The 13,426-nt window shown below is 43.6% G+C and overlaps 1 protein-coding gene across 3 annotated transcripts in view; it reads right to left on the bottom strand.

Annotated features, from left to right (window-relative positions):
* The window catches only part of CUL4B (cullin 4B), a 44,198-nt gene extending 33,897 nt beyond the window's left edge, over nucleotides 1–10,301 (bottom strand). Inside the window, exons 1-3 of one of the 3 annotated variants that reach the window (XM_025180874.3) lie at nucleotides 10,166–10,301; nucleotides 4,006–4,509; nucleotides 256–371 (exon numbers count right to left, since the gene is read on the bottom strand). In XM_025180874.3, coding sequence (XP_025036659.2) covers nucleotides 256–371; nucleotides 4,006–4,509; nucleotides 10,166–10,184 — 639 coding nt within the window. In that variant the 5' untranslated portion in view covers nucleotides 10,185–10,301. Of the gene's footprint in view, nucleotides 1–255; nucleotides 372–4,005; nucleotides 4,510–5,411; nucleotides 5,702–10,165 lie in introns of those variants that run through there. The other 2 variants (XM_006115399.3, XM_025180876.3) reach the window with 2 other exon arrangements.
* Between the last annotated feature and the right edge of the window lie 3,125 nt (nucleotides 10,302–13,426).

Consider the following 13,426-nt stretch of genomic DNA (forward strand, 5'->3'; position numbering starts at 1 on the left):
AGATTATGCTCTTGGCAGGCAAAAAAGTTCTCAGTTCAACTTTAGCTTCTGAAAATCCTCTCTTGTGGATTTTTAAATTCATTTTGAGAAACTGTTCTAAGTAAACAGTTTGCTCTCTGGAAAAGCAGCTCCAAAATGTCATATTTCCTTTCTATTTTTAAAATCACAAATAAGTTTAATATGTGAAAAATGAACAGAGCATGTTCAGATGTTATTTAGAATGAAGGGCTTTAAACAGAGACCAGGCCCACCTACCTGATAGAGCTCTTCTAAATTGTACTTAATTGAAGTACTATTCTGGATAGCTTCCACAGCTTCTTTCAGTTTTTGCCAAGTTTCATCTGTGTAGTTTTCAGGCAATTTAGGCTTATCTAGGAGATAAAAATAATACTTGAGATCCTTTTTAAGGAAAACAGAAAATTCTAGTTGTTTTATAATGTAAAGATGACAAATTCGCAAATAAACATTCCACTAAGGATGTTAAGAGGTGGGTACAATGTGTATAGACTATACTATTACTCAATAAGGCGCTCAGAAGGAGCTACCCCACTGTGGCTCGGCAGTTCAAAAGTAGTAAGAGCCAGGCTCACAGGCAGCCCGGCTCCTACTACATTTAAATTGCAGAGCCACAGTGGGGTAGCTCCTGGACCCAGCATGAGCTGGCCTGAGCAGCCTCCCCTGGCCCACCTGCACTGCTGCCTCTGATGGAGGCAGCAGTGCATGGCCGAGGTGGGGGAGAGAAGCGGCACCACAGAGACAGTGCTGTGGCTTTTAAGTTGGCTCCCCTCAGCATCAGCTCCTGTCTCCCCTCCGCCTTGCTGCCTCTGAGATAGTGGCAGCAATGGGGGGAGGGGGGAAGAGGTGAGGGAGGGTGGATGGGAAGGGGAAATGCGAGTAGTTCATTTGACTGAACTACTAAGCTGATCAGGCAGCCTACTACTTTTACATCCCTAGCTTCCACTAAACATATATGAAAAAAATATCTTTAGGTATAAATCAGATTCTGCTTTCACTATTGGGTAGAGCAATGAAATTCTAAGTTTCAACTTGATTCACAGTGTTTAAGTCACTCTGTTGTGCCTGCACGTCACAGCGCTTGTAGCACAGATACCATCACTGGTCCATAAACTCTGCAATGCCTAGGTCTTAATAGTTCAAGTGAAAAAATATTGTCAGTCTATACTTTCATTAATACTGATTTTTATCAAGCTAACAGCACAGTGAAAATAATTAGAAAGTGACATATGGATTTATCATTGTGCATCAGTAAGATGAAGACAGCCTTTTATGTATAACACACGTTCCAAGACAGAGAACTATACATATCATATACATTTTTAATTATTAGTATGTACTACACTTCCTTGGCCCTTGTAGAGATGTGTTTTAGGTCCCAAGTGGGAAACTGGTGAAGGAGACTCGTCCCATCAATGTATGCAGATTTAAGCTATACTTACACAGGAAAAATGATTATAGACTTCTGTTTGCAAAGAAAACCTTCCGGTTTGAACCAATGCAGGTCTACAGGTTCCAGGGGTGGGAGGAGTTTAAGGAGAAAGATGCATACACTTTCAGATAAAGTTTGGCCCACAGTTTAGGTTTTGTAAATCCATTTTTTAAACAAAATTAAAACAGAAAAATTTACTGTCATTTTTTGGGGGGAGGGAGTCAAAATAAGATGGCATTTTGTTTTAAATATACATTTCCTATTTAGGTTCTCATGCACTAAGTAGAAATGTAATTAGCCTCCTGTTATCATCAAAGTTAAATGAATTAAAAAAAAAAACACGTGAAATTACAGTTTTAAAAACTTTTTATAATTTTAATAAGGTGCTAATAGTAACACAGATAGGGTTATAATTTAAAAAAATGTTTTCAACCTGTCATTTAATACTGACTAAATTAATAGCAGTCACAGAGCTGATAAATATTTGAAGTGTCAGCCAACACAATTCATAATATGCAACAGGTGCTCACAAGAATGTGTAATCTACAATTTTAACCAACATTACAAAAGTTGTGTAAAGCTACTGCACATATGCCATTCACCTACAAGCTGTTAGAGAAGCCATAAACGAAGACTAGATTTCAGTTCTATCATGTACCACGATCCTAAAATTCCAGAACGGAGTCAAACTAAATGTGGATAGTGCATTCTGACGCAGGAAGGAAGAAGTTTTGTAAGTAGTATCAGGAATACCAGAAGCAAAGTTATAATCTAATTTGAATATTCTAAATTAGCACTAGATATAGATGCATGACAAATTTACTGTCCTGATTAAGGCAATAAATTCCTCTACTCTTATATGTCTTTAAAGCACATGAAGTAGTTCAGTATCCTTTGGGAAGAAAATGTTATATAAACCACTGTTTGCTCAAAGTGAAGAGAAGAGGGGCAGGGAAATATATTGTCAGATTAGCATGTGGTGGTCCAAGAGAAGAAAGATGGAAAACTGCATGAACCTTGGATTTTGTACATAAGAACGGCCGTACTGGGTCAGACCAAAGGTCCATCTACCTCAGTATCCTGTCTACCGACAGTGGCCAGCACCAGGTGCCCCAGAGAGGGTGGACCGAAGACAATGATCAAGCGATTTGTCTCCTGCCATCCCTCTCCAGCCTCTGACAAACAGAGGCCAAGGACACCATTTTATCTCCTGGCTAATAGCCTTTTATGGACCTAACCTCCATGAATTTATCCAGCTTCTCTTTAAACTCTATTATAGTCCTAGCCTTCACAGCTTCCTCTGGCAAAGAGTTCCACAGGTTGACAACACGCTGTGTGAAGAAGAACGTCCTTTTATTAGTTTTAAACCTGCTACCCATTAATTTCATTTGGTGTCCTCTAGTTCTTCTATCATGGGAACTAATAAATAACTTTTCTTTATCAGCCCTCTCCACACCACTCATGATTTTATAGACCTCTATCATATCCCCCCCTCAGTCTCCTCTTTTCTAAACTGAAAAGTCCCAGTCTCTTTAGCCTCTCCTCATATGGGACCCGTTCCAAACCCCTAATCATTTTAGTTGCCCTTTTCTGAATCCTTTCCAAGGCCAAAATATCTTTTTTGAGGTGAGGAGACCACATCTGTACACAGACAGACGGCTCACTGAAAGCTATGCGCATTCCTTGTCTGCTCCTATAGCGGCTCATAATGCAGCTACTTGCTAAAATAGCTCACATGCCACATCACATCATCTTAAGCTTTGCAGCAATCAGCTTTGCCATAATTTTGTCTGGCCTCACATAGCACTCCGAAACTCAAGTAACAAGAGCAGCACAAATCCTACTGGTGAGAGGGTGGAAGTGGAGCAACAAGGAGAAGAAAAAAAAAAAGTATGCCAATCCATTAACAGGCCTAGAGAAAGGAAGAACTCAATCATAAAAATCTCAAGTATCAGAGGGGTAGCCATGTTAGTCTGTATCTGCAAAAGCGACAAGGAGTCTATAAGGTGCCACAGGACTAACAGATGTACTGGAGCATAAGCTTTCGTGGGCAAAGACCCACTTTGTCATGTGCATCATAAAAATCTTAGTAATCACCTAAACATGTAAGTTAATTTAAAAAGAATTAAAATAAGCACAGACCAGACAGTGATGGACAAAATGAGAAGTGCTGTGCCTATACCATTATCTTTTGCAGAGACCTGTCAAACAACCTGGACTAACCTATGTATTTTTTCAGTCAAAATTTTTACCTCAGGAATAAGCAAACGTTATCATTTGAAATAAGGGTGACTTAAAAGCAAAAAACAGGAGTACAACGTCTCAAATTCTTCCTCTCAAGAAACAGTGAAAATTGCCTTAAAAGTAATCCCAAACTATGGTGTCTGCCTCCAAGTGCGTACAAGATTTGTCAAGTTTTCCCTTTTACATTCACATGTAGGTATTTACCAGAGAAGAGTATTTCCAGTAAATCCTATTTACAAGCTAACTAGATCGCTTGTCATGTTGAAATTACACATAATCGAGTATCAACTCATCAAATTATGGTTTGTTGTTACCTTTAAAGTTCTTGATCACTAACTTCTTGGCAGAGCCAGGTTTACTGTTGGCGAAACTGGAGACCGTGGAGGAGGCAGCTTTGGTCAAGCCATTTGCATGATGCCCCACAGCCACAGAAGAAATCAAAAGGCTTTTATTTTTGAATTGTTGCTGGTGCTGCTGCTGAGAAGAGGCAGCAGGAGAAGAGGATGAGGAAGACTCTTCTGCCATCTTCACATCGAGTCCAATAAAATCCAGGGAGTCCTCAAAGCGCAGCTTCTTCTGCAGGTGATGGTTGGATGAGGGGCCACCAGAAGAGGCGGTGATGATAGAGGAAGATGATGAGTTTTTAGAAGGAGAAGAGGAGCAGGAGGAAATGGAATCAAACTCTTCTTTTTCAGAGTTGTTGCTGCTGTTGTTTAACTTTCTCTTCTTGCAGGAGGAAGAGGAGCTGCTGCTGCTATTACCATCAGTGGTAGGTCTGACCTCCTGAGCTGCTGGTGGGGGGTTGGGGGAAGAGAAACCTGTGGGAAACATGAACACACAGAGGTGAACTGCCTGAGGGGCATCAAATTCTTTTGGTGTGAGACAGAGAGAGAGAGAGAGTTAGTCAGTCTCTGGTTTGTTTTCTCTCAGAGGAGTCTCTTAACTCCTCCTTTCTGCCAGGACAGTCTTTCAGTTCCCTCCTCCTTCACTTTCTTCTCACAACAGAATGACTTATTTCCTCTCTTCACTGCTCCTTTGTTTCTTCTCAGCAGTTTCTCATGCCTCTCTTGCTTCTATGCTTCCCAGCAGCTTCTCTTCCTTCTTCTTCTCTCCACCCTATAGCCTCTCCCAGTCCTCTCTATACCCGGGTTCTACCTTTTCTGTTCCCACTGGAGTCTCTCAACTCCTCTCTCCTTCTTTTGCTCCTGCCCGCTTTCTCCAAGAAGAAACAAAAGGGGCGGCTGAGTGAGTATCTCTCGCTCCCTCTGGTCTTTAGACCCCTTTCTCCACCTCCTCCCTTCCCCGTTTCCTTCCTTCCTCTTCTCCTCAGCCCCCACCCCCTCGCTCGCTTTCCCCTCTCCTCTCGCCTGAGTTCCCTCGCTCTCGCTCTCTCGTCTCCCCCTCTCTCCCTCCTTCTCTCTCCCTCCCGGGAGGGGGGAACGGCCCGGGACGGATCGGGGCTTGTTATTGTCAATACAAGGGAGAGAGGGAGCCTAAAGATGGCGGCACATCCGGCCGCCAGGCATTGTGGGAGGCAACCGCCCGGAAACTCGGCTGAGGCCCCCAGAGCAGTGGAAGCCGGAGAGTGGGGGAGGGTCTCTCGTCACCGACAGACCGGAGAACGGGGCGGGGAACAGTCTCCCTGCGGGGCCTTCTCCCCGCTCGCTGGCTAGTTTAACCTGCCACCTTTTAGCACCCCTTCCGCTACCCTCTGACCTACCGGAAGTGATCATGGTGCCGGCTGCTCGCGCCGGGTGACGGAACGGGTCGTTATCCCCTCGCGCTCCGGAGCGTGGGGTACGTCGGACGGCAGGAGGCGTGGTTACAGCCCGACTCCGCGTGGCAGCAGGAGGGGGAGGGGCTGGGTTGGCTCCCTGTGGGATCCCGTGCCCGCCCACCCCACCGTGGACGGGGTTGGTTTGATCCTTGTCGGCTGCCGTACCTCCGCCTTGTCGAGTGAGGTAAGCGCAGGCCCCCGTGGTGCTTGGGCTCCGCCCGCTGCCCAGATCAGGGATGGGGCGGCTTGGGCCCGGCTTCTGTCACGCTCGCTCAGTGGGCGGGGGCGCCCCCTGGCGCGGCTCCATAGAACTGCTCCCTCCCCCTTAGCCGCTGGCAGAGCCGGCCCCGTGGGGTGGGGACGCCTCCCCGCCCACTTAGCTCGCGGGCTGCAGCCGCTCCCGCCCTGGGGCCGGGCAATCTTGGGACCTGCCTCTCCTGGCCGGGGGGATGCCCATAGTCCCACGGCCCTGCCTCCCTCGCCCTGCTGCCTGCGCCCCGGTCTGAGCCTTTCAGGCAGACGGGCCTGTTCCCCCGAGTCGGACAGCACCGCCTTGATCATCGGGTCTGACCTGCTGCCCTGGGCAGGTCTCAGAACCTCGCCCGCCACCCACTCTTCCTCAGCTGTTTGTGGCCCTCAGCTGCAGACTGGGTTGCCTTCCTACCGCCCCTCTTAGGGGTTTGTAGAAATGTCTGGGGGTGGGGTTTGACCCAAACCCTGAATGGTTGCCTTACTGCAAAAACTCACAGTCAAGATCATCTGAAGAAGTGGGCTGTGCCCACGAAAGCTCATGATGCCATCTACATGTTTTGTTAGTCTATAAAGTGCTACCAGACCATTTGATGATTTTAAAGTTTATTCTGTACAGACTAACTCTGCTACCCCTGAAGCCAAGATAATGTAAGTGCATTGTAACCCTTGCCCTGCCTATGAAGGCATACTGTAAGCTATCTACTTGACAGCTGGGGAAATATTCTGCAATACTTGGGCTTCCCTGGTGCCTTCTGTCTGAGGATGCTCTGACAATATTAAACAGGACTATGTAGCTCTTTAAAGACTAACAAGATGGTTTATTAGGTGATGAGCTTTCGTGGGCCAGACCCACTTCTTCAGATCAAATAGCGGAAGAAAATTGTCACAACCTTATATACCAAAGGATACAATTTAAAAAAATGAACACATATGAAAAGGACAAATCAAATTTCAGAACAGAAGGGGAATGGGGGCGGGGAGGTAAATGTCTGTGAGCTAATGATATTAGAGGTGATAATTGGGGAAGTTATCTTTAAGCATGAATTTAAGCATGAATGACAGTTCAGAGGATTCTCTTTCAAGTATAGTCCTCTGAACTATCATTCATGCTTAAATTCAACACTTTACGCCTAAGTTTGAATAAAGACTTAAATTATCTTACCCCATTACAAAGATAGCTTCCCCAATTATCACCACTAATATCATTATAACTCTGCTAAAATTTAGCCTAATGCAAATTTTCACAAAGCTTTGTAATCAAAATAAGTTTGGCTTTTGTTGGGTTTTAGAGTTAGAACCATTGGCATTGAGAGGGAGATAATTAGATCCCTTTCAGAACATCCTTTTTTGGTAGTGGTATGTTTTCATAATCAGAAAAAATATAAAAAATAGTCCACTGAATGTACTGTTGTGAGTCACTAAGGACTGAGAGATATTTGTGGGTGCTATCAGACACTGCTGTTGCAGAAAGTCTCAAAGAATTCCTCATAGTAGCTCACACCTGTTTGTTTGTTTGTTTTTTTTGACAGAAGAGGTCCTCAGAAAGACTGCTGGCAGCTATGTTATGCTAAAAAAAGATAACACTAACGTTTCTTGACAGAAAGCATGGTTTACAGAGATCTGGAAGAAATTTTACCGAGTTTTGCTGGAAATCTTTTTTTGTCTGAATACTAGAAATAAAGAGCTCAGACTTAAAACCTTGCATTTTTTCCACATGCAAGATATTTTGGAAATTGCTTTTGAGCCGATGTGTAATAGAATAAGTGTGCAATTATGTGGTTACTAATAGTGTAATAAGAAAGGTAAAATATAACAGTGTTGCTTTTATTACTTACTTTTTAGCCTAGTTAGTTTAGCTAGTCTTTATCAGTTTGCTCTTCCCTGTCTGCTTCTTCATGTCTCCGAAGCTATTTGAGAATTTTAAATGCTGTATACTTAGAACTAGGGATGTAAAATGCTATTTCATTGGTTAACTGATTAAACAAATTGTTTAACTGGTTAACTGAGTAAAGGGAGGAGGGGTGCCCCAGCCCAGTTGGGGTGGAGCAGTCTTGCTACCCCAGTGCTGCTTCTCCTCTAGGGATGTAAGTGAGCAGTCAAATACTTGACTACCCGATAAGCCTAGGCTGACTACTTGCATTCCCTCCTGCCCCTTGCAGCCTCTGTATGAGGGGCATCAAGGGGGGGAAGCAGGAACCATTGCTGGGAGGAGCTGATTTAAAAGTCCGTTCCCCCAGCACCGTCTCTCTGGTGAAGCCTTCCCCTCCCCTGTGTGGCTGCCTCTATCAGGTACAGCAGTGTGTGTGTAGTGGGGGGAAGGAGAGGCTGGCCGCAGTGGGCTCAGGCTCGCAGTGAGCAGAGGCTGCTCCAGCAGCAGTCCCTGTCTGCAAGGGGTAGAGGGTTGGGGGTGGCTGCTGGACCCGATGTGAAGACTGAGTAAGCTTGGCTCAGTCCCAGTTTGTAGTGGGTCTGGGACCTACCCTTGCTGCAGCTCTGCATTTTAAATGTACAGATTGAGCCTCTCCAGTTTGGCACCCTTGGGACTTGACCAGTTCTGAACGAGAGGATTTTCTGTACTACAGGAAGTCAGTATTGTCTAGCAGCATTACCAACACTTCCACTGAGAGCTAGGACTGGTGGCTGTAAACAAACTTTATTGGACTGTGGGAAACTTGGCCACATCCATGAAAGGTGGACATCCAGCTAACTAAAATCATTCTGGACAACAGATGTTTCTGGATGAGAGAGTTCTGGATTAGAGAGGTTCAACCTGTAGTAAAATGTACACCTGGCTCTGACTATATTTAAAATGCAGAGCCATAGCTGTGGTAGGTCCTGGACCCGGCTCAAGTTGGGACTGAGCTGGGCTGCCTGCACACCCAGCTCTTACTACATTTAAACTGCAAAGCTGCATTGGAAGTAGCTCTTACATCTGGCGTGATCTGGGACTGAGCACCTTCCCCTATAGACTAATTGTGTAGTCAATACAATTACCTGCCTCTTAACATCCTGACTGTCCTCTCCTCCCCTGCTGCAGACAGTGGCTGCTCTGGACAGGCTGGAGTAGCCCCTGCCTGCAGGTGCCTGGGCCCACTGTGGATGGGGCTGCCATGGCAAGTGGGGAGCTGCTCTAGCCCACACTTTAACTAGTTAACCTTTCACATCCCTATTTAGAACCTGCTAGGTGATTTCATTTGGAGTTGAGAGTGCAAAGTAGCTTGCATGAGGTACTCAGTGTAGAAATGCCACTGCTAATTAAGGTGTTATGCAAGCTAAGAAACAGGGAGTGCCCTGGCTTCCGTGTAAATCTTGGTGAGATTAATAATGATGAACAGTTGCATTACAAAACTTCATTATAAATGCTTTGGAATTTATTCAGTCTATATGCAAACATTCCAATCATGCAAAAATTAAAGTAGCCTTGAAGTCTTGGTTTGCAGATGTGCCTCCAAAGACACTCATATGCAGAAAAGAACCTGGGAGAACTGAAAAACAGAGGTGGTGGATATCCTGTTTTGGAACCCAGTGAGACAGAAAGAGTTCATCTTATCAGAAGACGGGAGATACTAGTTTCCTGGTGGAAGCCTTTTGTGTGATCCCTGTGGCCAAATTATGCTCTCAGTTTTACTGGTTATATATTTAGGTACACTGAAATCATTCCAGGTTTATGGCTGTGTTATTGGGGGCAACATTTGGCCTGTTCTTCATGCTATTTGCATATTGTGTGAATACAGTAATTTCTTAACTGTAGCCCTCTAAAAAAGGGTAACCATATCTAGCAAGGCTATGCTTACTAAGATGTAGCTGTATTACAGAAAATAAATGTCTTCCACAAAGCTCAAAGAAAATCCTCTTGGAATAGTTAGTGTCAAATTTCCCCCTTGTTTATACTCCAGTGAGAGAATAACAAGACTATTTGTATTGAATGAGGTCCCTAATTATTTTTTTCAAATGAGACTACAAATAATTGCTTTTTAAATTACTTATTTATATACTTGAGTATTTATATAATGTTGGAATTCCTTAATCTCTCTGAATTTCATATATTTATCATTTCTCCATGAGTATGTTTATTTTACCATTTGAATAAATGTTGCTTTTTATGCAGGTATCATTTTATACTGTGTATCATAGTTATAATTTTATTAAACATTAGGCCCTAGTAAATTGTACAGTATCAAGGTTGGTCAGTTCACTTTGCCTAGAAAAATAACCTAGCAGTTTGCATACTCAATGGGTTTGATCCTGTTTTCACTGAAGTCTATGAGAAATCTACCATTGGCTTCTATAGGAGCAGGATTGGAGCTCATCTGTATGTTTTCCTTTTTCTATCAGCTGTATAAAGAACAAAAGCATTTATGTCTAGTCTGACCCAATAAAATATTGATGGATACTTAAATTAATCTATTGTAACTTATTTAATCTATGATCTTTGTGCTAATTACCATGGTGGTGACTGTACATCCAGTTATCAGAACCATCACCAGATACGTTATAATTTGGTCCTAATCAAATATATAAAACATAACTGTCTTCACCAGAACCCATTCCCCCTTCCAGCAGCTGGGATCTTCATAGGAGGCCACTGTTGTTCCACTCCACCTCGACCTTCAGAAATGGCTCTTTAACTTTCCTTACCTTTGGTGCCAGGATCTCCTCCAGTGACACACTCCCTAACCAGTGTCAGTGTTCAGTCTTCAAGAAACGGATCTTTTTCCACCCTGCAATACATGGGGCCTTATTTGGAATTCAGAGGGTAGAGAAGGATAGCTTTTGTTCTGTTAATTTTTAAGACTATTTTGTAGTTTCAAAATACTCTGTGTTGAATAATGTTAATAATTACTTCTCCTTTCTTTTTGATGGACTATTTTTTGAGTGTGGGGAATAACACCCAGGAAAGTAGTGTTAAGGCTGCAAGTAACAAACAAGCTTCTGAAAGCATAATGAAGGCTTTGTTGTGCAATAGCTAGTAAAATTTTTATAGTGGTACATAAGACAACATTTCAATTCATGTATCAGGATGTAGTCAGATGTCAGTAATTAACAAGGAAAAATAATGTGGACCCTTTACAGTGCAGTAGGTTTGTGATCAATTTAGGATGTATTTATCTGCTAATTTTACAAAATTACATAAAAATGTAAAATAGAAGCCTTCCTTTTTGAGAACTTAAGGTCTCTGTCCAATGTATCTTACTGTGAAATCTCAACCCTAGCATCAGAGAAATATAAGAATTGTCATACCTGATCAGACCGGTATTCCTACCCATCCGGTATCCAGTTTCTGATAGCCGTCATTGCCAGATGCTTTCAGGAAAGTGTAAAGAAAGATTGAAGAGTTATGGAATAACCTGCTCACAGGGAAAGACTTTTCCTAATACCTCTCATGCAGAAGTTGGCTTATGTTCTGAAGCATGATGATTTATATTGTAAATCATATAATGGATATCAATAGAGGGCCTATTGCTAAAATTGGTTTGATAATTACTGATTTGGGTTTGAGCATGGGTTCATTAGCATCTAGAGCAGAGATTTCCCACCAGGGAAGTGCTGTTCTCCATTCTGTATGCAAATAAAGATGTCTGTCTGTCCTCTCCTGTCTTCCATGCTGTTGTATAGGGGTGTTTACTTAATCCTATCGCCCTTGTCTAGAGGGTTTAGGTGTGTCTTCCTCTGTCTTTGTCTTTGGTTCAAGCAGAGGGCTGGAGTGAGGTGGGTGTCCTCCATGAGCACCACACCCTGGTTCCCCAAGAACACAGCTTGTAGGTAACAGAAGTCTACTGTCAGGACAGCACTTATGCAAGTGTGCAGGGCAATACATCATATTTTGCTGTGTAGGACTGGGAGTCTGAGAAATGTGGATGACATAAATAGTGGTTGACTTTGCTGAAATGGTCTTTCTAAACTGGCGGGGCAATTGGCACATGTATTCCCATTATAGCGCCACCCTGCCTGCCACAGACTACATCAATCGGAAGGGTACTTCTTCATGAAGCTTCAGGCACCTGTGGATCACTGTAGGCATTTCACAGATATAAATATGGGGTGGTTGGAGAAGTGCACGATGCATGCATTTTCAGGAACAGTGGCTGTACAGAAAGCCTCAGGCTGAGACTTTCTTTCCATAACAGAAAATTAGTGGAGGAAGTGGAAATGATCCTAGGTAACCCCAACTTACCCCTTACAGACCTGGCTCATAAAGCCTTACAAGGGGCACCTCGACAGTAGTAAGAAGCGGTTCAGCAACAGGCTAAGCTGATGCCACATTGCTGAATGTGCCTGTGGGAGACTGAAAGGGAAATGGAGGTGTCTCAGTGGACTTTTTGGAGGATCATATCCCCAAGGTGGTGGCTGCATTCTGTTGCTCACATAATTTGTATGAGAGTTAGGGTGAAGTGTTTGCCTGGGGGTGGAACAGTGAGAGACAGCACCCAGATGCACAGTTTGAACAGCCAGACAATCATGCTGTCGGAGGAGCCCGTAAGATGGCTTATCAATATCAGGGAGGCTTTGAGGAACTACTTTGACAATAAGGGGCGCTGACATTTCTGTGTGTTGGGGTTGTATCCCTGCTTCATTCCACTGCTTATCCTGAAGAAGGCATTCCCATGAAACCCAGGGATTTTACAGGCTTCAGCCGGGGCCAGAGCAATTTCATAGAGGGATAAGGGATCTTTCGTAAAAGGCTTTATTTTCCGCAAGATCAGTGTCTAGATTGGCGCTTTTTTCTGGCAAAGCTCTGTGCCGAAAAAAAAGCGGCAGCCATTTTTATGCTAATGAAGCAGGGGAGATTTAAATTCCTGCTTCATTAGCAATTGCAATACGTCTAATTTACATCTCTTTTACGAAAAATGGATGTAGTCTAGACGTAGCCAACCCGTCATGCTGTCAACTTTGACCTGGTCCTGAACCTAGGTTGGTATGCACTTTATTTGTGGGGAAGCGGTTGGTACCAAGATGTTTCTTAGCCAGGCATTCTGTTACAACTTCTCTGGAATGTGTTTGCAGCCTGTGCCTGGTACCTTTTGGCATTCTTTATGCTTGACCTGGCTTATATTATTTTTCTTTAGCCAAGCCTCTTTCCTGCCTCCGGTTTCACTGAGCCAAAGTCTTGTTCACTAGATTTCAGGCCTGCTGTTTTTATGTTACAGGCCTTTAACTTACTACAGGCCTAAGTGACTTGGCTATGATTGTCTATTAAGTCATCAAGAGAGCCAGGAACTTAACTGAAATTTCCTTCATGCCTACTTGGTACCAACTACAAGGCCACCCTCCCAAGTCTCCTCTTGTACGTGTGTTGATGGAGCCCTTTTTGCAGGAAAAGTTGGCCTTCTCCAATAACTTTTTTTCTCAAACCAATCTGCATGATATCTGACTCTGGTCTATTTTAGTGTGTGTGTTTTAAATTTTCCCAGTTTGAAGTGAATCAGATTGTTTTACAGATTTCTCACTTGAAAATAATTCAGACTTGTTATTTTGGAATTTCTCAAGAACTGCTTCTCTGAGAAACCACACCAAGGGTTAGTCTTCAATGAAAGTGAGTTCCTTTTGAATCTCTCTCCCTCCCCCGCCCCGCCCCATAGTAGTCAGAAAACTCTTAGTTACAATTCATTCAGCTTCATCCTCATGAAGCTATGGGAGAGAGAAGGCATAATTTGCTGTCATGTGCAGCAGGTAGTAGAATGTTCCCTAAGGAAACATGGATCTCA

Source organism: Pelodiscus sinensis, chromosome 13, assembly GCF_052426305.1.
Source record: "Pelodiscus sinensis isolate ZL-2025 chromosome 13, ASM5242630v1, whole genome shotgun sequence".
Lineage (NCBI taxonomy): Eukaryota > Metazoa > Chordata > Testudines > Trionychidae > Pelodiscus > Pelodiscus sinensis.